Below are 27,255 nucleotides of genomic sequence, written 5' to 3'. Positions count from 1 at the left end.
GAGAGGAACTTCTTACCATCCCCTTTCTTTGCAGTGAATTGCAAAAAGAACTAGTAAACGACATTGGTATCGCCTTAGTCTCCCTCAAGAATTCCATTCCAAGTATTACTTGGAAATAATCCATTAGCACAATTGTGAAATTTGAATGTCCCGCTCACTTTTTAAGCTTCATAGTCACTTGCGTCTTGGCTACTCCGAAAGTAAGTTGAGCTATGGAGATAACAACCTTTATGCATCCTAAGTCCTTCTTTAAGTTCAAGTTGAGTCTCTTCGCCTATGAGATAAAATTAGTGGTAGCACTGTATCCATCATAACACAGGTGCTCTTCCCATTAATTAGTAATTCTACAAACATTAACCCTTTCACTATAGTAAATTTTGGTTCTTTTGCCTACCTAATGCGTCTGGTAACTGCATTGCACCCATCCTTGGGGTTTTCTCATCATCATTTTGTGTTCACTCCACGATGGAAGCTTGCAAGGCATTAAACCAGGACTTATAAGGGCAATCTACAACACTATGAGGGCCTAGACATAAGAAGCATGTCATCTTACCTTTACTAATCGATGTGTTAAATGACTAAGATGAAAAAGCTTCTTTTAACGATGATTCCTTGGTGTCAACTCCCCCACATTTGGGTTTTCTCTTATTAGAAGACTTTTCACTATTTCTAGACACGCCACTCTCTTTGCATAGTGTGGAACTTTCTCCAACATAGTCAGCTAAGTGTTTCTGTAATAGCATGTACAGTAGGCAGGTCTTGAACTCTTTATAGATGGAGTTCTACCCTTGTCCATGGTTTCAACCTCTCAAGAAAAATAGAACATGTAGAAAAATATGTCTTTATTTGACATGTTCTGAATATCCAACATGAAATTGCTTCAGATACTCTCTAATTGTGCCATTGTGCTTAAGGTCTCACAGTTTATGTAGATCATTGTACTCAACATTCTTAGGAAAGATTTAGACCTTAAGCACTCTCTTCAAGTCTATCTAATAATCAATTACACTACACAATCTTATATCTCATTGTACTTGGTATGCCACCACAACTTTGCATCACTACTTAAGCACATTGTTGCCAAAAATACTTTTTCCTTATTTAAGTTCATCCTCACCGTATAGAAGTATTGTTCCATTTTAAATTAATAAAAATTTTTCTAAGTCCGTAGCATCACGTGCACCCCTATGTCCTCAGGGTTTGGAGCCTTTATTCTTCCATACTTTATTTTTGTAGAGTTGGAATTTCCTATAGCATGAACCATCAGGTGCATCTTGGCATTCAAATAATTTATTTGGATCTATAAAACTTCTATTATAGTGTGGAAGTCCTATCTTCACCATGGAACCCCATTGATGTTTTTATGTTCCCTTTAGTGGATTAAAAATATTAGCACATTTGGCTATGTAGATATACTTTTCGGGCGTCTTAGCCTATTCCTCTAGTGCCTTAGTTCTCTCAGTATTGGTTGGTATGGTCTCTTCTTGATGCTTCGTACGATCCCAACAATACGAAAGCTACCAAATTCACAAAGTAGTTAACCAATCTTTGGTACCAACTATCATAGCCTGAACACTCCATACCTTATAAGGGGTTGAGTGACATTAGCTAAAACACTCTTATTTAATTAGTCAACCAAAGTATACTGCAGTTTCCCGTAAGAACACATTCACAACAATCCAATGCAAAATAAATGGAAGTAGTAAGCCATTTATGTAAGCAAATGACAAGCACATGATAAACATTGAAGCAACATAATTCATTAATAACACCTCCATTGGCAACATTTGTTTAGTGAGGGAAGCAAGTAGGCTAAACACGTTTACAACTTCTAGTGATTGTTGAAGACTCGCCCTCGCCTGAAGAGCTTTATATGTAATTCTAACTTTTACGATTTAAAACATCAAATTGACCAAGGAGTCATACTCCCATTTTACACTAAGGCATTGACACACTCAATGAACAAAACTTATACTATTATTTACATAATTTTAATCCATTTTATGCATGCAAGGCAAGCTATCATAGACAGGAATAATGTCTTGAAGAAGTTTGGCTCATGATATTAGTTAAAACACTTTTGGTTAACTAGTCAATCAAACTATACTGCAGGTTAACATAATAGCATATTCTCAAAAATTGAGTGCAAAGTAAATGGAAGTAGCAAGAAAGTGACAATGATGCACTAAATATTAAAGCAACACAATACATTAACAATGCCTCCGTAGGCGATGTGTGTTTAGCAAGGAGGTAAGTAGGCTAAACATATTTACAAATGTTAGGGATTTTACAATGATCGAAGAATATTCATCCTCCTTTAAAGAGGTTACTATGCTATTCAAGGTCTCACTCTAGGAAACATCAAAATAATTAAGGAATCATTCTCTTTTTTTACACTAAAGCATAAATACACTCAATGAATAAATCTTGTACTATTATTTACTTGATGGTTTCTTATCCTATGTACACAAGGCAAACAGTCATAGACAAGCATAATACCTTAAACAAGCTTGGCTTATCGCACATATGCATGTATGAGACAGGGCAAATGGGTTCCACTTTTGAAGGCATGATGCAAGAAAAAGTGGACCTACTCACCACATGCTTCATATCTAGTTACCAAGTAAGCTTACAAATAAAGGGACTAGTTCCTTGTATAATTTTCTCATTTTAAATGATATTTTTTTTTATCTATCACACATCATATCTAATACCAATAAGTTGACATTACTGTAAAAAAAATTATATCTAATATTAGCTCAAGATGAGCTTACCTAATAAGCATTAGATGATAGGTGACATGATGTTAAATAAACTTAACTTGAGCTAATATTAGACATGTCAAGTATCTACTTGGAAAAATAATATTATTCTTTGTTGCTAAATAAAGTCAAGACATGCTCAGTTAATATGAAAAATATTCACTGTGTACTTATGTAACCTATATTATATGAAACTAGGTGTTAAACTAAAATTGTAATAAAAGTGGAAGGATCATACTAAAATTTTTTGAGTTAACCAAATATTTCTTTTAATCAATTAGAGATTCAAGAATTTGAAGATTCTTGAAGGGCAGTAATAAAATGTTTCTAGATTACTCTAAAATTTATAGGGATATACTTGCATGTTTCACGAAGCTTGGGGGCTCTTTACTACTATGGCCCATTGAAGATTTCTCTTTTTATCAACTACACATGAGTAAAACATTGATGAAATAGTAAATTAAATTATGCAAGAAGAAAGATACTTAAATTCAGAAAGTATAGTAAACCACCCCAAAAAAAGCACCAAGGGAACTATAAACTCATAGATACATGTAAATATAAAAAATCCAACCAAAAAATGAATAAAAATAAGTTGTAAGACTACATAAAGCACATAAAAGAGATTTTGCCAAATTGTTTTATACAACTTAACTAAATATATAATTAGGTCATATTTGATTTGTATAATGTATATTCCTAATAATATAATAAAGTAGGATGGAAATGTAACTGAAATTGATCAGATATTAGTCATGAGAAAGGTCACTAATGCAAAAACTAGTCTTATTCCACCCAACAAGGAATGAAAAAAGGAATCTACACTCCCATTGTGAAACTTGGGAATAGTCATCCATTGTTTATCCCATGTTATAGACTAACAAAAAAAAATCAATGTTGTCATTTGCTATATTACGGAAATACATTTCCTTTTGTGAGCTATCATTCCTAGGACTAGACATTCAATAAATCAAACATATTGTTAGAACTAAACCACTAGAAAATCCTCAAGATGAAAGCACAAAACACCAACAGATTCCAAAAACCACGCTATTATGAACCCCAACATATGTCACTACCTTTAATTGACACCCGCCGTTGAAATCCACTCCAACACACATATAACCCTCCAAAGCCAAACTAAAATGTGTGTGTGTGTGTGTGTGTGTCTGTCTGTCTGTCTATCTATATATATATATATATATAGTTCCACCGTTAATTAAATATGCTAGCACTAATGAATTGCTTCTGAGCTTGATATATATTTTGTGATTATCAATTTGAATACATTAAAATGGTTAAATTATTTGTCCATAAGCTCATCATTGATGTGTATAAGCTTCTTACCCTCCATTTTTTCCTAGTTGAGGACCACTTATACAATTAAAATACCCAATAATATGCCCATATTTTGTAAATCTCAACCACTTCCCCTTAAACAATCTTGATTATGGAGGGGTGTCATAGGCCGAATATTTCAGACCTTTGTGAAGGGTCGTTGGTGCTAGCTAAAGCACTCTTATTTAATTAGCCAACCTAAATTTTACCAAAATTCACTAATAGAATACTTTCATTGTCATTCCAAGAAATATAAATGGAAGTATTAAGCAATTGATGAAAGCAGTGGCATGCCAGCAGTAATCATTAAAGCAACATAATTCATTAATCAACACCTCTATTCACAATGTGTGTCTATCGAGGAAGGCAAGAAGGCCAAACATGCTTACAATAGCTAGTGAGTTTTGCAACTTGATGGACACTCAACCTCACCTAAAGAGATTTCTATGATATTCTCACTCTAGCATTAGGAAACATCAATATGACCGAGGAGTCATACTCCCTTTTATAGCTTAGGGAAAACTATATCTAAAAAATAACACTACACTAGTATTTACATAATGAGAATCCATCTCAAACGCATGAGACAGAGAGTCATAGGAAAGCATAATGCCTTGAACAAACTTGGCTCGTGATGCTCCCCCCTTATGTAGCCAACCTTCTCGTAGACTTTGATGCTAGGTACTCTTCAACTTTGTCCATGAATGGTTATATCTCTTCCATAGAATTCTAGTTGATTTCTTCGTCACCAAAACCTTTCCACTTCATTAAGAACTCCTGTTGTTTCTTCTTTGAGGATCTGAACTCTCTATCTGCAAGGATGTCTTCAACTTTTTGTTTATCAAGTTGCATTGTCTTTACTTTTGCTCTGGTTGACTAACTTCTACTTGGATCTTCAGTGTCGGTGTTGAGTGGCTTAAGGCAGCTAACGTGAAATACATGATGCATTTTAATCTAAGTCAAAGGGTCAATCTTGTAAGAGGCCTTCCTAACTTTGGCCAATATGGGGACTAGTCCTCCATATTTATGAAGTAGTCTCCCACATCATTCTCATAGTGGCTTGATCTATTCAAAATTGAGTTTAACAAGCACCAAGTCACCTATGTTGAAGTGTTGTGATCTTCTCCTTTAATATGCCCATTTCTTTATCTTCTTTGAAGTTTTTTATAGGTAGGCTCAGACAATCTCAAAATTGTATGTCCATTCTTTAGTGAATATGTATGCTCTGGGACTCTTTCCTATGTACGACTCGTCCATTTTGCGAGGTAATAGCGGCAGCTGCCCTGTAACAAGCTCAAAATGACTTTTTTTGGTGATTGTGCTCTTTTAGGTGTTGAAATATAATTGAGCAACATCAACTAGCTATAGCCAATTCTTCTAAATAATGTTGACAAAATAGCGCAAGTACTCTTTTAAGAGCCCATTGAATCTCTCTATCTATTTGTCGGTTTATGGATGATAACTCAAAGAGATTTCAATCTGTGACCTAAGGATCCTAAAAAGATCTATCTTAAAGTTTCCAGTGAATCTTGAATTTAGGTTACTGATAATATCTTGAGGAACACCACAATACTTCACAATATATTTGAAGAATAGTTGTTTATCTCCTTTACCAAACAACACTTTAGTGCAGGTATAAAGGTACCATACTTTGAAATAATGTTTGTAAGCATAAGTATAAACCCTGCATGTCCCACTCCCAATAGGTTGGTGATGTAGTCTAGTGAGACACTCTCCCATGGTCTAGATGGTACTAGTAGGGGTTCTAGCAGCCCTACAATTTTCTCTCACTCCACTTTGTCTTGCTAGCAAGTGAAACAATTCTAGGTATAATCAACCACATCATCACGCATGTGCATCTAATAATAACTTTACTTCAATAATTCCAAAGTGCGTTTTCATCCTAGTTGTCTAACCCATATTGTATCATGACACTCTCTTAGCAGTGTCCTACTCAGATCCTTAGCACTTAGCACAAAGAGCCTACTACCATGAGTCATCAACAATCCATTTTCTATCCAGAACTATCATGCTTTGCTATCTTCTATCATCTTTATGAGGTTATGAGCAACTAGATCTTTGACACAAAGAAGTTTCTAATACGTGAGTTATATGTTTTCACCACAAACCTTTACCTAAGTAGGTAATATCGCCACACATAGATTCAGTGTATCACCACTAACATCTCCTTCTCATGAGTTGTGTACTTCCATTGCACTTCACTAAGCTTACAACTCTCATACGCAATATAATGTCCCTCTTGTAACAAGACTCCTCTGAGGGCATAATCAGATGCATTTGTGTGTAGCTCGAAGGGTTGTATAATTTCCAAAAAGAGTAAGCACAAGATCTCTCATCATGGATTCCTTTAAGTCATTAAAGGATCCCTAGCACTTCTCTGTCTAGTTCCACCCCTAACCCTTATTCAGCAGTTTCATTAGGAGCAATTCTCCTCGAGTGCCCCTTTACAAACTTCTTGTAATAGTTTGCAAGACAAAGAAAAGAACGAAGCTCCTTCACCGTCGTTGAGAGATTTTATTCTTGAATAGCTTTTATCTCTTCCATATCCATTCTAATATTACATATAGACTTTTCTCCTTCAACTTGTCGAATACCTTCTATAGATGCTTTTATGATCCTCTAGAATGTAATTGTAGACAAAAATAATATTCAAGTACACCACAATAAACTTGTTGAGGTACTCTTGAGATACCTAATCCATCAAGGTATAGAATGTCACAGGCACATTCATCAACTTGAACGACATCACCAAGAACTCATATGCCTCATACCATGTCACACAAGTTAGCTTCAGTTCATCCCCATCATATATTCTTACTTAATAATACCCTAACCTTAAGTCAAATCTTATGAAGTACTTTGCATGACTCAACTGATCAAACAGATTGGCAATTAATGGAATAGGATACTTACTGCACATTGTCACCATGTTGAGGACATAGTAGTCTACACACATCCACATACTCCCATTATGTTTCCTTTAAAACAACATTGGTGGTTTAGATGGTTCTTTAGAAGGATGAATATATCCCAATTCCAACAAATCATCAAGTTACTTTCTTAGCACTACTAGCTTTGGAGGTGCCATCTGATATAGCCCCTTAGCAGTTGGCTTCACTTTTGATAACAACTTGATCTCATGCTCCACGCCTTATTGTAGAGGCAAGTTATAAGGCAACGTATCCAACATCACCTACTTATACTCATTGACCACAACTTGGATCCTCGTAGGCACCAACCCTTGGCCTACTTCTTCATATAACACCATTCTGGCTGCTAGATATGTCTGTTCACCCTTCCTTAATCCTTTCTTAATGAGTTGCATATCAGAACGGAACTTTTCATCATCACCTTTCTTTACAATGACTTGTATCATGCAAGGATGATCTCCAATCAAATATAGGGAACCAGTAAAGGCATTAGCGTTGCCTTAGTCTCCCTCGGGAATTCCATTCCCAAAATGACTTGGAAGTCATTCCATGACACCACTATGAAATTTTCATATCCTACCTACTGACCAAGCTTCACAGTGACTTGCTTGGCTACTCCGACGTAGGTTGGGCTACAAAGTTTCAATGATAAGTTGAGTCTTCTTACTTCTTCCTATGAAACAAAATTATAGGTAGACTTGGTATCCACCATAGCATGAGTGCTCTTCTCACTAATCCTTAAGTCCATAAACATCAACCTTTTCACCTATGTAACTTTTGGTGCTTTTGTGTGCTTCTCCAAAGCATTCACTAGTTGCATTACACCCATCCTCAGGGTATCCTCCTCCTCCTCATCATCCTCTACTGCCCCCCTTGCAATGCAAGTTGTAAGGCTTTAATCGATGACTTGTGAGGGTATTCAACAACTCTGTAAGGGTATAAACATAAGAAATGTGAAATTTCACGCTTTCTGTTGGCTGTGTGTGGACCCTCGAAACGAAGAAGCTTCCTTTGAAGTTGACACCTTACTGTTGGCTCCCCCACTTTTGGTTTTCCATTCTTGAAAGACTTTCTGCTGTTTCAATTTACCCCACTCTTTTTGGACAAAGTAGAATTATCTCCAAGGTAGTCACTCAAGCGTTCTATGGCAGCTTGTGGACAATTCTTGAACTCTTTGTATATGAAGTTCTGTTCTTGCCATAGTTTCTACCCCTTAAGAAAATAGAACAACTTGTTCTTTTCCAACATGTCTTGGATATCCAACATCAAAGAAAAAATCTATTTCACATATTTCCTAGTTGACCCAATATACTTGAGGTCTCTCTACTTTCTTCTAGTGTTGTGCTTAGCGTTCTTAGGAAAAACTTGGCCCTTAAGTTCTCCTTTCAAGTTCTCCCAACAATCAGCTACACAACGTCTATTCTCAATTTCATCGTACTTGGTACGCTACCATGGTTTAGCATCATCAAGTACATGGTTGTAGCATTTACTTTCACATATTATAAGTCTATCCTTAAAATGCGAAAGTACTACTCCACATCAAACAAGAAGTTCTCCAACTCCTTGTCATCACAGGTACCCCCATATGTCCTGATTTCTAGTACCTTGGCCTTGCTAAACTTTGGAGTGTTAAGAGTTTACTACCACAAGAACCATAATATTCATCTTTGTAGTTAGATAAACTATCTAAACCTTCAAAATCTCCACAATATGGTTAAATTACTTTAAAAATTCCACCATTGAACTTTGTTGATGTCTTTGTGATCCCCCTAAATAGTCAACACATTTCATAAGTTGGGCCATCTCTTCAGCCACATTGTTAGCTGCCATCTCAATATGTGCTTCTAGCACATTAATTCTCTCGGAATTGGTCGGCATGGTCACTTACCAAAGCTTTACCAATCCCACAAACAAAGGCAAATGAATTCATGCACCAATTAATCAAGATTTGATACCAGGTGTTGCGGGTTGAATATTTCAAACCTTTGTGAGGGGTCATGCGGCGCTAGCTAAAGCACTTTTGCTTAACTAGCTGACCTAAATTTGACACAATTCACCAAAAGAATACTTTCATTGTTTAAAGAAATAAAGTGGAAACATTAAGCAACTTTGGAAAGTAGTGGCACGCAAGTAGTAAACATTGAAGCAATGTAATTCATTAATCAACACCTCCATTAACAATGTGTGTCTAGCGAGGGAGGCAAGTAGGTTAAACACAATTACAATAGCTAGTGAGTTTTACAAGTTGATGAACACTCACCCTCCCCTAAAGAGCTTTTTATGTTATTCTCACTCTAACACTTGAAAACATCAATATGACCAAGGAGTCATACTCCTCTTTTTAAGGTTAGATAAAAACTCTCTTTAAAAAATAACTCTACACTAGTATTTACATGATAGGAACTCGTACCAAATGTATGAGATAAGTGGTCATAAACAAGCATACTGCCTTAAACAAACTGGGCTCATAACAAGGGTTATACAACAAACTATAAGTCATTGCTAAACCATGATAAAAATGTCAAAAATATAACATTCTATTATCCAAGAAATTAGCATATGTAGGATTTCTAGCTCCTTGATCTTGCAACTATAGGCATATAAACACCGAAAAGTTAGAGAGAGAAGCTCTCACCTCTCTCTAGGGAGAGGCACTTGTCCATGGTGAGTGCGCTGTTGTTCTTGGGTGATTCTTGTGTTTCCTTGGTGGATTGGAGGTTGGATCTGCAGTGAATGGAAGTGATTTTTTGTTTATCAATTGCCGAGTGATTTCTTTATGGCTTTCCTACCTTCGGAATGCGAAGAAGGTGGCCCATGAATGTTTTCCGCCCAAAGAAATTTGAAAATGGCTAGCTCGGTTTCTTCAAAGGAGAAGGATGTGGTGATAGATCCCTCGTCCCTTGGCAAGGTGCAGATTGATATGAAGCATAAGGTTGAAGATGTTTTATATCTCATCGAATTGAAAGGGGGTGACAAGGAAACTTGGACTCGGAGAGATGACGAGGAAATTTTGGAAGAATATGACAGACTGATGAAATAAATGAAACTGAAATTGGTACAAACAAATGCTAATTTCTCCCCGAATAGTGTCATGGATCTTGTTCAAAAACACTTAGGGTTATCTGCATGTAGATTTGTGGGCCTGGATGGGGCTGGGACCAGTGCGAATACTGAAGCCCCGATGGTTTTAAACGAGAGAATCATGGAAGTCTTGGGTCTGGTAGATGAGACTTCTGGAGGAAAATCCAATGATCCCTCGTCCTCTTCCCATGCTAGGGAGAGGCTGTGGGGTGATGAAGAGGAGGTGCCGAGCCCTGAGAAATTGCATCCTGAGCAAATTCAATCTGCAGATTCAGAGTTGGAAGGAAGGAAGGAAAGATTGATTTCATGAAATAACAGGAAAGTCCCCTGGTATGAACTCTTTGCGAATAACAGAGCTCTGAAATCCTGTACACCCATACCAGCGTTCCCTTCTGACGGTCTGGGGGCAAGGTTGATGGCTTCTGATCTCTCAAGACCTGAAGACTCATATTTGAAATGCCTAGTTGGATATTTTGTGGGTAAATACCCAGGGAATGTTGCTGTTGAGGCCATCGTAAGATCTTGGAAGGCCAAGGTCACCTTCATCAGGCATGTTGATAATTAGATTGTATTCAAGTTCCAAAATGAAGAAGAGATGGACAGTATTATGCAAAAAGCTCCTTTCATCATTCGGGGCAGAACCTTGTTCATTAAAAGGATGTCAAGAAATTTTCAATTTGGACCTGAACATAGGACTATCTTGCCTGTGTGGGTTCAGTTGCAAAATCTCCCTGTTGAAATGTGGAACCCCCATGCTCTAGGCACAATTTGTTCTAAATTGGGTAAACCCCTGTGTGCAGATAAACTTACTATGCTGCAGGTTAGAGTGTCGTTTGCAAAAGTGCTAGTAAAAGTGGATGTGGCCAAGGAGATCAAGAACTCTATAAAAGTATTTCTGCCTGATGATGAGGAACTCAATCAAACTGTCATTTATGAGAAACCCCCCCTAAATACTGTACCTTCTGTAAGTATGTGGGGCATATAGAAAAGATGTTTGAAATTAAAAAAGCCAGGAATAGATCGGGTAAACAAGTAACTTATAAGGTCAAAGAAGGAGATTCAACTAAGCTGGCCCCCTCTGGTGTTAATGGGGTGGTTCCTGGCTCTGATATGCTGGGGTCCTCAGCTGTGGCTGCTTAGGCAACTGCTGCTACCCCCTCTAAGATCACCAGGGTAGTTGAAAAAGGTAAATCAGTGTTGAAGATGCCTGCAAATGGTGGCTTGTCTCCGGGTGTTGATCCTCTAGTTTCCTATCACAGTTTGGGGGATCCACAAATGTGTGATCTAATTATAGTGAGGCAGTCCAATGTTGATCCTCAAGTGGGTTTGACTAATGTTTTATTTCCTGAGCTCCATACTAGTGAATGCTCCAGTGCTCCCTATAATCACTGTCTGGAATTGGGGTTAATTCTCAATGAAGCCACCCCTTGCTCCCATGGGGGCAACTCTGATGTACAGCTTTGTGTTGAGCTGGAGAAAGATAATGTGCCTGTGAGTATTAGGGACAGCCCCTATGTACTGGAGATCTCTATGCAGCAGAATGATATGAATGTTGTGCTGCCAGAATGTCCTGAGGTTGTTCGTACTTTGCAAGCTACTGGACTTACCAAGAGAAACATTCCTCCAAGGAAATCTAAACAACTCCCAAAGGACTCCAATGATTGTTTTTCTATGGTGAAGAGCAAAAAAGCAACAAAGAGAGGGGGTGCTGCATTTCAACCTAACAGGAGGGGGGATCCCCCCCATTCTGGCCAATGAAGATTGCCTCATGGAATATCAGGGGTTTAAATTGACCCCTGAAACAAAATGGGATCGTGGATCTCATTAGAAGAAATAAGCTAGATATGCTTGGAATCCTGGAAACAAAATTGTCTTTGGATAAATTAAACTCAATAATGTAGAGGAAGTTTAGTTCTTGGGAACAATTCAACAATTTTGAACTACATGATGCTAGGAGAATTCTCATCCTCTAGGATTCTCAGAAAGTTTTAACTCAGGTTCATCACTCTAGTGCTCAGACTGTTCACTGCACTGTAAAATGCCTAGTTACTTCAAATGTTTTCTTATGCAGCTTTATATATGGTTTCAATTCCCTAGTTGCTAGAAGAACCTTGTGGCTGGACCTAGTACAGACTAGTTTGTCCTCTTCCCTACCTTGGATGTTGCTTGGTGATTTCAACTTTGTATTAAATCCTGAGGAAAGAAGGAATGGGGCTCCGGTTGATGTCTATGAAACAAAGGATATGAATGATTGCTTCAATGAAGCAGGCCTCTCTGACATGAATTCTTCGGGTTGCTTACTTACTTGGTCTAATGGGAATGTCTGGAGTAAATTAGACAGAGTGGTGGTTAATCAAAGGTGGCTTGATACTGAATGGATCTCTAATGCAATCTTCCTGTTTCCAGGTATATTTTCTGATCATTCAATGTGTATAGCTAACCTTTTCACTGTCCAGGATCTGGGCAAAGCTCCATTTAAATACTTCAATATGTGGTCAACTCATCCTGAGTTCAAGAAAATAGTAAATGAAGTCTGGAATTTTGAATATGTGGGCAAGCTCCAATTTTGTTTCTGCAGGAAGCTCCAGGTTCTGAAATACCCACTGAGACTTCTAAATTCCTCCAACTTTTCGCATATATCTTCCAGAGCTAAGACTACTAGCTCTGAAGTTAAAGAACTCCAACAACTTTTACACGACAACCCCTATTGTCAGAACTTGCAGGAGGACATGAAATCAAAGAAATTAAAAGCCTTGAGGCTGGAGGAAGCTAACAGACTCTTCCTTGCTCAGCTGTCTAAAAACAAATATCTGAAATTTTGTGACAAGGGTACCTTTTTCTTTCATAGCCTGTTGCGTAGGAACAGATCAAGGAATCACATAGCTTCCATCACTCTACAGAATGGTGAATTATCTGAGTCATATGATCAGGTGGCTCAAGAGTTTGTCAGCTATTACAAATAGCTACTGGGAACTATTGGATGTAACTCTTTGGTGAATGCTCAGATATTGGCTAGAGGCCCTGTACTGAATGAAGAGAAAATGAGTACTATGATGACCCCCATTTCAGATGAAGAAATCAAATCTACACTATTCAAGATTGGAGATAACAAGGCCCCTAGACTTGATAGGTTTTCAGCTGGGTTTTTCAAAAGTGCATGGAACATAATTGGCAATGACTTCACTCTTACTGTGAAGGAATTTTTCAAGAATGGGAGATTGCTAAAGCAAATTAATCATACGGCTATTGCTCTAATACCTAAAGTCAACCATGCCACTTTAGTTAATGATTTCAGACCGATTGCCTGCTGTAATGTGATCTACAAATTCATATCCAAGATCATAGCTGAAAGAATCAAACCAGTCCTGGGAGATTTAATTAATCCTGCACAAGCTGCATTTATTAAGCTAAGGAGTATGGTTGAAAATATATATATGGTACAAGAACTAGTTAGAGGCTATGCAAGAAGGAGAATATCCCCTAGATGTTTGTTGAAAATTGATCTCAAAAAGGCTTATGATTCAGTTGCTTGGCCTTTCCTCAAGGAGATGCTTATTCACTTAAGATTCACAGCTGAGATGATTTCATGGATTATGGAATGTGTCACTACTACCTCCTATTCCATTTCCCTTAATGGTAGATTTTTTGGCTTCTTTAAAGGAAGTAAAGGTCTGAGACAGGGTGACCCCCTCTCCCCCTTGCTCTTTGTGATATGTGTTGAATATCTTTCAAGACTACTGAAATCTGTGGAGAGTAAGTCTGATTTTAAATTCCATCCCAAGTGTAAAGCTCTTAGGCTTTCTCATTTGGTGTTTGCAGATGACTTAAAGATGTTCTCAAGGGGTGACTTACCTTCTGTGAGGTACCTAATGAATTGCTTAAACGAATTTTTGAATTGCTCTGTCCTGGCAGTAAATCTACTGAAATCAGAGCTGTATCATGCTGGTATTAGGCAAGAAGAGCTGGGAAATATATCTAATTTATCTGGTATGAAGCTGGGTGCCTTTCCCTTTAGGTATTTGGGTATCCCCCTTCTTTCTTCCAAACTGAATGCTGCTCATTACTCTCCACTTATTAACAGAATTGCTAGAATGTTCAAGGGGTGGCCGTCCCATACCCTCTCCTATGCTGGGAAGTTGGAAATCATTAACTCTATAATCCAAGGGGTGGAATGCTTCTAGCTGGCCATGTTCCCCTTCCCCCTTAATGTTTTGAACCAAATTGTTAAATTGTGCAGAGTTTTTTTGTGGGGAGGCAAGAGGAAACCTTTGGTGGCTTGGAGAGACATATGTCTCCCTAAAACTGAGGGGGGGCCTGGGTGTGGTTGATCTCAATATATGGAATATTGCTTTGTTGTCTAAAGCACTTTGGAATATCCACTACAAGAAGGACTCAGTCTGGACAAAGTGGATCCATCATATGTATTTAACTGATTCAAGCATCTGGAGCATCTCTACAACGAAGAATGACTCCCCTTTATTCAAGAAACTGTTAACTATTAGAGATCAGCTGGTGGTGAACTGTGGTGGTATTGATGCTGCTGTTGATATGCTGAGTAAGTGGGAGAACAGAGGCAAACTTAGCTATGAATTTTGGAGAGCTAAAGGGCATAAAGTGCATTGGACTAGGGAGGTTTCGTACGGGGGCATTCTCCCTAAACACTCAATATGCCTTTGGTTGGGTTTGAAAGCAAAGCTCCTTACCTATGACAAGCTGACAGATGAAGGAATTGATCGGTTATGCACCTTCTACAACACTGATCCTGAATCCTTAGATCACTTATTTTTCAAATGCAAATTCACTACTGAAGTCTGGAATGGTATTAGAAGCTAGCTGGGTATTACTAGAGCCATGACAACCATTAGAGCTGCTGCAAAATGGCTTCATAAGGAGGCCAAAGGAAATGGTCTTATTGCTGCAGAGCAGAAGATTGGATTTGTTGCATGTGTGTATTTTATTTGGCATTTCCGCAATAGAGGCAAGTTTGAGAACCACTCCATTTTTACTATGGAGATGATCCATGTGATACAAAGACATGTATATAGTGCTACGTATGAAAATTTTGATCTATATACTGTCAAGATGTAATATTTTGCTTGTCCCTTTTGGAAGATTGGGATTTATGAATTTTTGTTGATTTGGCCATAATGGCCCCTGGGTATGCCCAGATTCGATGTAATTTGCAATTTGATCCCCCTTCTGTGTTTGGTTGGATCTCTATGGCCTGGGAATGCCCAATGTACGTGTAAATACTTACTTTGATCAATATACTTTTACCCTTTGATAAAAAAAAAGAAAAAGAAAAAGAATATGAGTTTGATTAGTTCAATTCCATCTTAAATAATTGATTTTGATATAATTTGTTATCAATCTAATCACACATAAGCATGATATAAATAAGTGAGTACTTGTTGAAAAAATAAACCTAAATCAAGAAGAAATAAAACTAAGGGAACTTATCTATTAAGGCAAGTGTAGCACCCTTATGGTAAATTCCACCCCTTCTTAAGGGTGCAGAAGGCTTGCTATCATCCACTCCTAGGATATAATACCTTTTCAATGGCATGCATTCACCAATAAGGAGATAGGAACAACTCTAGGATTGGTTAACCCAGATTGATGATGAAAAGTAACAACAATAAAAGCCAAAATCTAGAAGACATGTGTAGGAAAAGAGTAAGAGCTAAAGATAGAAGGTGTTCACACAAAAAAAAAAAATCCATTGGAAAATCTTGCTTGGAGACTACACAGAGAAAAGCATGACTATTCATAATTTGATTAGCCAACAAATAACAATGTTAAGAGAAAATATTAATCGATCAATAACAATATATTTCAAATGTTATAAAAAATTAATTATGTTTAACTAATAAATACCACTATAAAGATTGTGGATAGCAAAAGGGTTTTAAGTAATTAATAAAACTAATAGATTGGTAGATTAAATGCTTAAAATTGTTAGTGGAAGAAGATGAAAGACTAAAGGGCAAAACAATAATAGTGAGCTTGAATCGAGCCCAAAATTATGGTATGGGGCCCCTTATGCGCAAATGTGTTGCGTCTAGTTAAATTTTTATAAATCAGGCTTCCCTGAATAAATAGACCTTGCCTTTCATCATTTGTGTATTGCTCCCATATGTAAGGAGCTTCCAAACTTTATAAACAATCAATATGGGGCAAGCTATCAAGTGCAACACTAAGGGAAAAACACCAAGGCATTTGAAATGACTCCGCTCTTAATACCAACACTCCCCTACTATTTTAAAAGACTAAAAAATGTATGGGTTAACCAATTACAATGTAATATCTCATATCTAGTACCTTTTCGGCTTTGGACCATACCTAGGAAGATAAGTTGTGACCTGACGAGATACTAAGCCTCTATAAATCATAATTTCAATCGTACGTCAAACAAGTATAACACTTATATTACAATCTCAAGTTAAATTGTTCAATATAGTTTGACATGAATAGGCCATACAACTTGCTTGAATTTCATGAGCACTTTAGTAGTCTTATCTAAATCACATTAGAGTAACCCCACTACACACTCACGTTAGTGAAACCATTAAGTATGCACTACAATTAAGCATCCCACCCATAAGAGTTATAGAATTCATTAAGAGTAAGAGTTATAGAATTCTTACACTACTCACCATAGGAACGAGCATTTACAAATTCATTGATCGTGTATAATAGGAAAAGTAATGAACAAAAGTGAAAACAAATGGCTCTTTTCATAAAAAAAAAAAAGAAAATCATGTCGAAAAGGTGTACATGCATGTGTAGGAATCAAAGTGAAACCACAAGTGAAAAGCTGAAAATCATCATTTTAGAGATATAGATTAAAGAAACATTTATCCACTATTGACTTGACAAAAGAAATATGGAATCAAGGGATGAGAAAAGACTAATTTTATGCAAAATAATATTACAAGATGTCTACATTCAAAGATGAGAAATATATTTAAATGACATAGTGGTGGAACATCCTTCCAAAAATATAGAATATGTAGAAATCAAATTTGTGCATTAAAAAATGAGTGCTATGTACACTCTCAAAACTTTGTTTGTCATGAATTAATCATGTGCTCTTTAGATGAAAAGCTCTAAACTTGCTCTATAAGCCTTCAAATTGTTCTCTATTTGATACTTCGTAAACTTAAATTATTAAATTGTAAAATAGCACAACATGTATCGTAATTAACATATAAGAACTAGCTAGACAAATTCTAGTTTGACTCATTATCTATATTAATTTCAACTTGCTTCATCCAATTGGATTCCACTAAAGATTGGACTTGGAACTTCACTTGGATTGGATTTCGGGTCCAACATAACTATAATCTTGATAGTTTCATGAAATCTAGAGCAAATTTGTGAAGAGATGACATTGTTATTTTTTGTTATTTATACTAAAAATTTAAAATTGTATTTTTTTAATAAGTAAACTTTTTATTGTTTTTTGATGATAGATTTAGAATAGAAGGAAGCTCTTAAACAAATTAAAATTCTAACTTGTATCTAAACTAACAAAAGATATGAAAAAGATAGAGGAAAAATAAAGAGTTTGCAACTTACAAAAACATGATTAAACTAGAAAGAAAAATAAAATGAATAGACAAACAAAAGAGGGAGAGAGAGAGAGAGAGAGAGAGAGAGAGAGAGAGAGAGAAGAAAAGAAAAGAAAATAAGTAGAAGTCTAGTGTATTTGGAGAGCCAAACTGGAAGATTAAAAACTCATTGTCAAAAAATAATATTTTCAAATGCCTTACTTTTCTAGTTGATTAGCTGTCTTGTTTGCATCCCTTACTGTGTGAGTGAACTGACCTGCCTCCTATGATTAGGATTGTTGGTTATACGACATTGAAATAGGAGATTTTGTTATTATTCAAAACTCCATTTTTCATTGTCTTAAGAAAAAAATTCTACTATGGCCTTTTCTTGCCTTTCTTTTTGATAGCGTTCCTATGATTAGACATTGATACCATTATTATCAATTAACAGTAATTATAATTTGTTCACAACTATTCTCAAGTGGCATAATGCCCTCAAATTTGCAATATTAAAAAGTAAATTTGCATGAAGAAGAAGAGCATTGTAATCAACAATAGAATTCTAGTATGAATAAAAGATTAAGCTCATGCATCTTGATCATAATTTTTATATGCAACTAGGACATTTGACAAACTCGGGCTTCTATAGGTTGATAGACTAAATTGGGTAAAAGGCTTTTGAATAAAGAAACTCTTGAAGAAAAATGCTTCATGCACAAGGGTTTTCGTGCAAAATCCATAAAAGCTTCCATTATAAAATGGTTTCTTTTAATATAACAATGTCTCTAGTTACTAGATACGAATAGCTTAAAGAACATTGAGTCAGTTTGTATGGAACAAAGAGGATGTTATATATTTATGTTTCAAGAAAGTCCTCTAGCACTCCACTCTTTACATTACAACCCAAATCACAGTAATTGAATTTTTGGAATTAGAAATTTTATCTAAACAAAGGAATTCAATGATTGAATTCTCAGTCAGTCATGTTAGAGAGAGAAGCTCTCCCTTCTCTCTAGAAGGTGCATGGCGTGAGTGATTGTGGCTGGGCTCTTGGATTGCTAGATCTGTTTGGCTATGGGGCATAAATCAACCTCCAGGACTGTTAATGTTGCTCATCTGAATAATGATCGTAAATCTGCTCTTGATTTCATTGAAAATAATGGTGGAAACCGATCTTTGTGGGCTGGTAGGAACCTTCAGCAGTTGCGGTCGGAGAATGCCAATAGACTTGTTGATATGGTTATTGGAGGTTGGAGTGAGCTGCATGTTGTTCATCATTTGTAACCCAAAAGGAGAAGTAAAAATGAAATATCTAACTATTGCCAATTAAATTTAAACAAAGAGAAGTAGTGTTTAGAATTAGCAGAGAAAATTTTAGCACAAAAGAACTCATAGAATTTAAAATAAGTTTCTTATAGATGGGAGGTTGGCTAAGATAAATATGAGATAAGTATCCTTTGATTGTATTAATCCATACTATATGCTCGTGTAGGCTCTCTCTGGTAGCGTCACCACTGGTGTCTTGACCTATAGCTTCATCCAAGCTGTGCAAAATGAACCTGGACTCGCATACGGCCGCTTACTCAGTGCCATGCGCAGTGCAATTCGTGAGGCGAGAACAGGATTACGCCTAAATGGTCCAATTGCATCGCTTATAAATAAAGCATTAGGTTTAGAATTATCACAGGTATGCATATTTGCAATTTTCTATCTATATTTAGATTTTTTCTGTTTTATAAATATGTAATTTTTCCTAGGTTCTAGAGATATATTATACTTACCACAAAAAAAAAAAAAAAAAAAAAAAAAATGAGAGGATGAAATGGGCCATATAAGGTGAGAGATGCATATTTGATAATTTGAAATTAGAATTCAAAACTAAATGATGTGATTGGTGATTTTTTATTTTCCTTTTAGGAACTTATGTCCATACCCTACTTTTACACATATATAATTCTTATTTATAAAATAGAAATACCCTACTTTTACCCAGTCAAATTGGCTGAAGTGGTAAGGGCGACTTATGACTTTAATAATCCCAAGGACACGAGTTCGATTCTCACTTGAGAGTTTATCCCGGTGAATTACTAGGGGTGTTTCAGTGAGTGAGCGGCTTTCACCTCCCAAGTTTGGTACCTCATCATAGTGTCCAAAGTGACGCGATAGTGGGTAGAGTTTCCAAATTATCATGAAAAGAAAAAGTATTATACCCTACTTTACACATATATAATTCTTATTTATAAAATAGTATTTGATAGCAAAATGGAAGAAAAAGGAGAGTCGATTTAAAATTCAAATCCTTAAATTTAAAGCTCATCCTTGTGCCCAAGGAAAAGAAATTTTGGGAAGGTGGAAATGTCTATCTGTGTGCATATTTTATGAAAAAATTGCTTCTTTTTTTTTTTTTTCAATTAACGCAAACTTATACATCTGTTCTCTATAATATGCGAGTATTTCATTCAAAGAAATAAAGAGTTCGTGCAAAATTTAAATTGTTCTATTTTAAATTAACTGTAAGTTTTCTGAAATTATTCTAACATAGAACTTTACTATGTGTTTTGCAGGAACCTCAATTATCATCTTCTGAGAAGTTTGACATTTATGCGAAGCCGTTCATTCTATAGTAATATATTATCAATTAATTTCTAGATTAACTATAATAATTAAAAAAATGTGTCATTGTTTCAATTTGTACAGAAAATTAATTAATGAAATTTATTGTTCATAACTAGTGAAATTTATTAATTTCAATATGTTCGAGATTTAAAGCATAAAGATTGTAATAGTTTGAAACTATTAAAGTTGCGTCTAAATTGATAGTTTGTTAATTTTATTGATAATAGATTGTTGAGTGGTTGTGGAAACAAAACAATTAACAACTATGCCTAACCTATATATACTTGTTATTTTATTTTTATTACATAAAACATTTAGTTATCCTTAGTCCAATTATTAGATTATAACTCATAAATATTAGGACCGGAGGAGCCCATAGATGGGCTTGATACACATAGGTAAACACCAACTTGACCCAAAAGCTTAAATCTATTGGGTTTTGGGTACAACCATATATATAAACACCCATCATCTATTCAAATTTTTCAATGTGGGACAAACGCACAAGTGAAATTCTCAACAATTTCCCTCTCACTTGTGAGTTTCAAGTGCTCCCCCTTGAACGGAAACTGTCCCCCTTATGGGAGTAAGCCCAATTCCCCAACAGTTGCTCAAGTGGGTCTTACCACTGGCACCTTACGTGCCTCAGATTATAATCCACATGCCTCTAAACCAATCCTACCTCCCACATCTTGACCCCATTCGGATCCATCCCTAGCCTAGATGATCTTTATTGGCTTCAGTCATACACTTGATCCTCCAACTGTTAGCACATTAGGAGAATTAGCTTTACGTCTCGACTTTTACGATGTCGCTCACCCAGAGTTACGAACCGTTGGCTCTGATACCATTTATTAGGACCAGAGGTGCCCAATTTGATTCAAAAGTTTAAGCATATTGGGTCTTGGGTCCAACATGTATGTAAACATTCATCATCCACTCAAATTTTGCAACGTGGGACAAGCTTACAAGTGAAATTCTCAACATTAAAAACATGGAGCGAGTGTGTTTGATAAAAAATAAAATGCCTTATAAGGGATGGTGTTGATTTAGATAGATAGATGGTGAATTGGTTGTGAATGAACTCATTGTGTCAACTCTCAACAAAAGTGTAATAATAAGGATAGTAAGAATAAAAAAAATTGTAAAAATCATAGAAAGAGAAAGAAAATAGAGAAGCTAAAAGACTTTCATTCAAAGAGGTGAGGAAATTTGGAGAGGGAAGAGATTAAGAGGTTAAGAAAATGAGAGACAAAGAGATAAAGAAGATAAGAGGGACAAATGAAACTGGGACCTCTTTAGTATTGGATTATTGCGTGATGTTTGTTGAGTTGAGTTAGGGATCGCCTCACAATAACTGTTGAACATAGTTGTACCTTTTTCCGAATCAAACTTACATTATGATTGCCAACACAAATTCAAAACAAAAAATCCTAATAAATGAAGACGTTTATAAAACATTTAAAACTTACTTATAAATTGAGACTATTTCATAACATTAAAAGTTTAATTTATTATATTTGACATACTTGTCCAATGTTTATTTACATCATCGCCTAATGATGGACGAACTTTGCTTGATAACTTATGCAACCATCGTCGCCTAATGATTTGTCACATGAGTAGCTACTTACAACTTATGTGTTGTCTTGGTGATAAATGATTTCATCCATTAGACGATTTTTGCTTCGGCCGCTGTGTTTGACTTATGTCTCTTCTAGGCGAATTTCCACTTAGTCACTTTGGATGATTAGGCGACATGTGATTCACTTTACCTAATGTTAGCTTTGGTGCAAACCCAAGAGGGGGGTGAATTGGGTATTTAAAATTTATTCTTCCAAGGTTAAACCAAATTAGTAGTATTACGCAACCTACGGGCAATCTAAATATATATGAAATTGGGCATATGATATATTAAACAATTTTTAGAACATGCCCCAAAATTTTACTATTTCTCAACCAAAATGTAATTTTGTGCCAATTAGATATGCAGTATGTTCAGTAGGAAATTAAAATCACGCACAAAGCAAAATATAATGCAGGGCAAGTAAACTTGACACCGAATAAGATATCGGGGTTCGTCCAATCCTGCCTATGTCCCCACCTTGGCTTATTAGCACAAGGATTACACTATGTTAGAAAAGGTGTAATCCCAAAAGGGGGGGTGGTGAATTGGAAATATTAATTTTTCTCCTAGGTTAAGTTAGAAGTCAATATGTTTTGGTAACCAAGGGTCCTTTTACACGATTCCAAATGTGCTGATAAATAAAATACGTGGAATTTAAATCATGCACATCATTCATACAATAACATATACGTGTGGTAAATATAAAGTGCTGAAATGTAAATAGACACACGATATGTTATCCGGGTTCAGCCAACTGTGCCTACGTCCCCGCCTCTAGCTCGCAAGCTAGAGGATTCCACTAATAACTCACTTAAAGGTGGAGTGATACCGTTTACAACCAGGTCAAATTAACACAAGGCTTACCTCAACCTTAACTAGATCAATTAGCGGAGCTGACCTCAACCTACACGCCTTAACAGGACGACGCACCTAGTTTTCCTAATCAGGTCCAAGCCAATCCGGGACTATTCCAGGGCTAGTCTCCCTCTTTAGGCCCATGCCTGGATATACAACAAATGTGTATATAATCAGATGGTATAGTGATTGTGCTTTCGTGTAAAGCAGATATGTACCCAAATACGCACAATAACATACACCACAATATGATTCAATATATAAGCTCAATGTGGTCTAAGATGTCAACTCTCAAATAGATTTAGTATCATTGTAATGAGTGCGTGAGAGTGCAAACCTAAATGATCTTTGTATCGCAGGATATTCAATCTAAGTGCTCAAACAAAGATATAATCCAAACTTCATATATTTCAATCAACAAGTTTTCTCAATACATATATGTATATGAAGCTCTAGCAATGTATAAGTTTGGTTTGCAAAAAGAGTTTAATTTTTGTATTCAACTATAGATATAAATCAATGAATATTGCAACAAAGATTTTTCTCACACAAACAAATATCTCTTTAAAGATTTATCAAGACAAAGCACACTGGATATTTGAAAGTGTTTTGAGACGGTTTTTGCAATCCACACCAAATACAAAACTTCACAAGGTATTGCAATGAATGTGCAATACTTGGAAGTTTAATATAAGTCTTCTTAGGAGATACTTATTAACAAAGTCCCCTAAGAATACTTGGGTTAGCTCTCAATCAAAATCATCAAAAACAATTACCGCACTTAGGAGAGCAACCCTAGAAAGCAACAACACTTAAATCACACTTATAAAAATGTTTGAGTGGAAGATCTGGTAAGAATAAGTGTTGGAGGCTCAAAGATGAGTATTATAGGTTTTATGATTTTCAGAGAATTTCACCCTAATCCAATCTGCTAATCTATTTAATTTTCTCAAATGAGCTTATATATATATATATATGGGAGAAAATATGACCGTTGGGGACCTATTGGGTATTATTAGAAAAGTTTAATGATGTTTAAAACATTTTAACCCTGTTTAAATATTATTAACAGTGGTAAAAAATTAGGGCAACCCGAGAGGTCCGGTCGACCAGAACAAGTTCGGTCGACCAAGTCTCATATGGTTCGGTCGACCAAGGGACTTTTGAACTAAGGTCTCGGTCGACCAAGAGAAGAAGATTTCTCAATTTTCCAACGTTCAGTCGACCAGGCCATTTTGAACTTCCTGGTTCAGTTGACCAGACTACTAGGAATTCTCCTGAGGACCCTCTGGTCGACCAGGTAGTTGGAGTACAAAAGTGGTCGATCGACCAGATGGTCAAAATATTGACCAGGGAGGTTTTCGGTCGACCAAGGCCTTTTGAACTACCTGGTTCGGTCGACCAGATGGTCAAACTTTGACCCAAGGAGGTTTTGGTCGACCAGGACTTCTTGAACTATATGTTTCGATCGACCAGGTGTTCAAAATGTTAACCAAAAAGAGTTTCGGTCGACCAGGGCCTTTTGAACTATCTATTTTGGTCGACCAGATGTTTCGGTCGATCGGGGCCTTGTGAACTATCTGTTTTGGTCAACCAGATGTTTCGGTTGACTGGGCCAAAATGAACTGACTTTGTTGGTCGACCGAAAGTGCACCATGTGTGCATTTCGGTCCCGTTTCGAAACAAACAAGCCCTATTCAAGTGCCTAACAAACATATATGTAAATGTGTGTGTCCTAGGGTCACTTGGGTTCCAATTTGAAGATATCGAAAAAGTCTGGTGTCGGTCGACCGAAGGGTATTCCCTAAGGTCTGTCTAAGGTCATTTTCCTTTTGAGCTTACGTATTAAGCCATGCAGGTGATGCATGTAATTATTACAATCAAAGCCTTATTTACTATTATAGACCTTTCCTACTTAATTATTACAAACCCAAATATAACATACAACAAATAAATTATATCTAGGGTCTTCGTCTTCATTTTCCTTCGGGTCTCTGAGTGCCATCATAGGATACTACCAAGATAAACCTGCACATCAACTCGGCAGTCATTAAATACCTGAGTATTTGTCATAATCAAAACAGGGTATGACCCATAAGGTCAACACACTATGGGCTCACTTAACGGGTGGAGTGGCACCTAAACAACCAAGTCAATTAACATAGTGCTAATCTCAACTTTTACATACAATCCTTACTGGGCTGGATTACTGTCCCCTCAGGCCACACCTAGAATACAATAGTATTTTTCACAATATAACAAGGTATAATGATTATACTTCTCAATCAAGCAGATATGTATCAAATGTAATCAATCAAATGCACATCAACTATATAGGTAAATGTAAGCTCAATGATGTGAATATTTGTGCAAACAACACTTAATTAGATATGATCACTAGAATGTTCACGAGTGTTCTAAACAAGCTATATCTTTGAAACAAGTTATATCGAATCTCAATAACAAATCAAGCTTTCAAAGATACTAAGTAGATATTCAAATTACCTCAAAATATTTCCTTCAATAAAATGAACACAGGAGTAGTTTCAAAAATATTCTAGCTTGTAGAAAAATATTTTGCACAACAAAATCAAAGTTATAGGAATCTTGCAATGACTATGCAAAGATCCTTAAGCTTGTTAGTTTATCCCAACATAAGATTTATAATGTTCAAATTTGTGGGATAAACTTTAACTAAACTCCCCCTAAATCAATATCAATAAACAATCAAGGCAGTGGGAGTATTAGCAATATTTAACAAGCACTAGCACAATCAATATGCTCTCACAATACTAAAATGTATCAAGGGAATGAGAATATGAGAGTATTTAAGCAAAATATGATTTTTAAATAAAGAGGATTTTGACTAATGATTTTTGCTAATCAGTTACTAATCCTCACAAATGAACTAATATTTATAGATAAAGGCCAAATTATGACCGTTTAGGACATGTAGGGAATTATTAGAAATGTTTTAAACTAATTTAGCAAAGTTAACCCTTTTTAAAAATTTTTAACCATAGTAAAAAATTATCCAACTAGTGAGCACCGGTCGACCGAACTTAAAGTTCGGCTGACCAAGTGACAGAGTTCGATCGACCGTGCAAAAAATGAATTGAGAGTTCAGTCGACCGGACTAAGCGTCTCAAGGGTGATTTTTCCAATACCGCGCGGTTCAGTCGATCAGGTGGTTTTGAACTAGGTAGTTCGATCAACCAAGCAATTGGATCCTCCCACTTGGGGGTTCAGTTGACCAAAGCATTGCCTGTATAAATCTAGTTGGTGGACTTAGAAGTCAAAACGTTGACCCGTGTGGGAGTTCAGTCGACCAAGTTGTATATACTTGGCAAGGTATGGTCGACCATGCTATGTTCAAAATGTTAACCTCTGACCGGTTTGGTCGACCAAGCTAAATAAGCTTGGTTGGGTCGGTCGACCGAACTTGCTTATTTTGTCCAATTTATTTCAAGTTGATCACCTAATTGTGCAAGTGATAATGGGGACATCTAATGTGTTTGTGGAATGAAGAAATTAGAAGAAAATCAATTGGCTCTTCTCATTCAAAGGCACTTGTAACAAAAAATTGAGAGAGAGGTAGAAGCAAGAGTAGATCTTCTCACAATAATAATAAATCAAGAGGCTGGTCTAGCTCAATTTCAAAAAAAGGATATTGAGTCACTATTATCATAAGAAAGGGCATATGAAGCGGGAGTGTAAAAAAATTGAAATTCAAGGAGCAAAATAAAGAGAAAAATTTTTAGAAAAAAACATAAAAACACAACTTCAGTTGCATCTGATGGTGATATTATGGTTGTTTGTGATGAAAGTTATATTAATTTGACAAGTCAATAAACTAATTGGGTTATTGATTTTGTTGGAATTGGTGTATCCCCAAGAAGGGGGTGAATTGGGTATTTAAAAATTTTGTCCTAGGTTAAACTAGATTCCACAAGTAGTATTACACAAACTTAGGATCTTTCTATGTACTCACAAACCCAATCAAATGTTCAAACAATAAAAATAAACATAGAGGTGTAGAAAGTAAATTGCGTAAAATAAAACTTACACTAGATATTTTATCAGGATTCAGCCAATACTTCCTATGTCCCCACCTCAAGCTCACAAGTAAGAAAATTCCACTATGACTCACTTAACGGGTGGAGCGGCACTTAATACAACACCTTAGAAGGATGGTGCACCTACCCTTCCTAACCAGTTCAAACCCAATCTGGTACTTTTCACAAGGCAAGTCTCCCTTTTCCGACCACACGTCGGGAATACAATAGATAACCAAATGAAATATTTTGTACAAGCAAATATTCTTATAATACAAGCATATGTGTACAATACTACATCTCAAAATGCACTCACGTATGATATGAAAATAAGATCAATGTGAGTATAGTGATTTTTCTCAAAATAACTTATTGGAATCTTTGAGTAAAATGTATGTAGTGAATATTTCAAAG

At 36.2% G+C, this 27,255-nt stretch overlaps 1 protein-coding gene across 1 annotated transcript in view; it reads left to right on the top strand.

Annotated features, from left to right (window-relative positions):
- Positions 1-20,482, top strand: part of LOC131164288 (metacaspase-1-like) — a 30,527-nt gene extending 10,045 nt beyond the window's left edge. Inside the window, exons 4-5 of the mRNA XM_058121371.1 lie at positions 19,181-19,375; positions 20,253-20,482. Coding sequence (XP_057977354.1) covers positions 19,181-19,375; positions 20,253-20,312 — 255 coding nt within the window. The 3' untranslated portion in view covers positions 20,313-20,482. The remainder of the gene's footprint in view (positions 1-19,180; positions 19,376-20,252) is intronic.
- The last annotated feature ends 6,773 nt before the right edge of the window (positions 20,483-27,255 follow it).

Source organism: Malania oleifera, chromosome 9 (genome assembly GCF_029873635.1).
Source record: "Malania oleifera isolate guangnan ecotype guangnan chromosome 9, ASM2987363v1, whole genome shotgun sequence".
Lineage (NCBI taxonomy): Eukaryota > Viridiplantae > Streptophyta > Magnoliopsida > Santalales > Ximeniaceae > Malania > Malania oleifera.
Note: the sequence above shows the minus strand (reverse complement) of the source record. Positions and strands in the feature narration are given on the sequence as shown.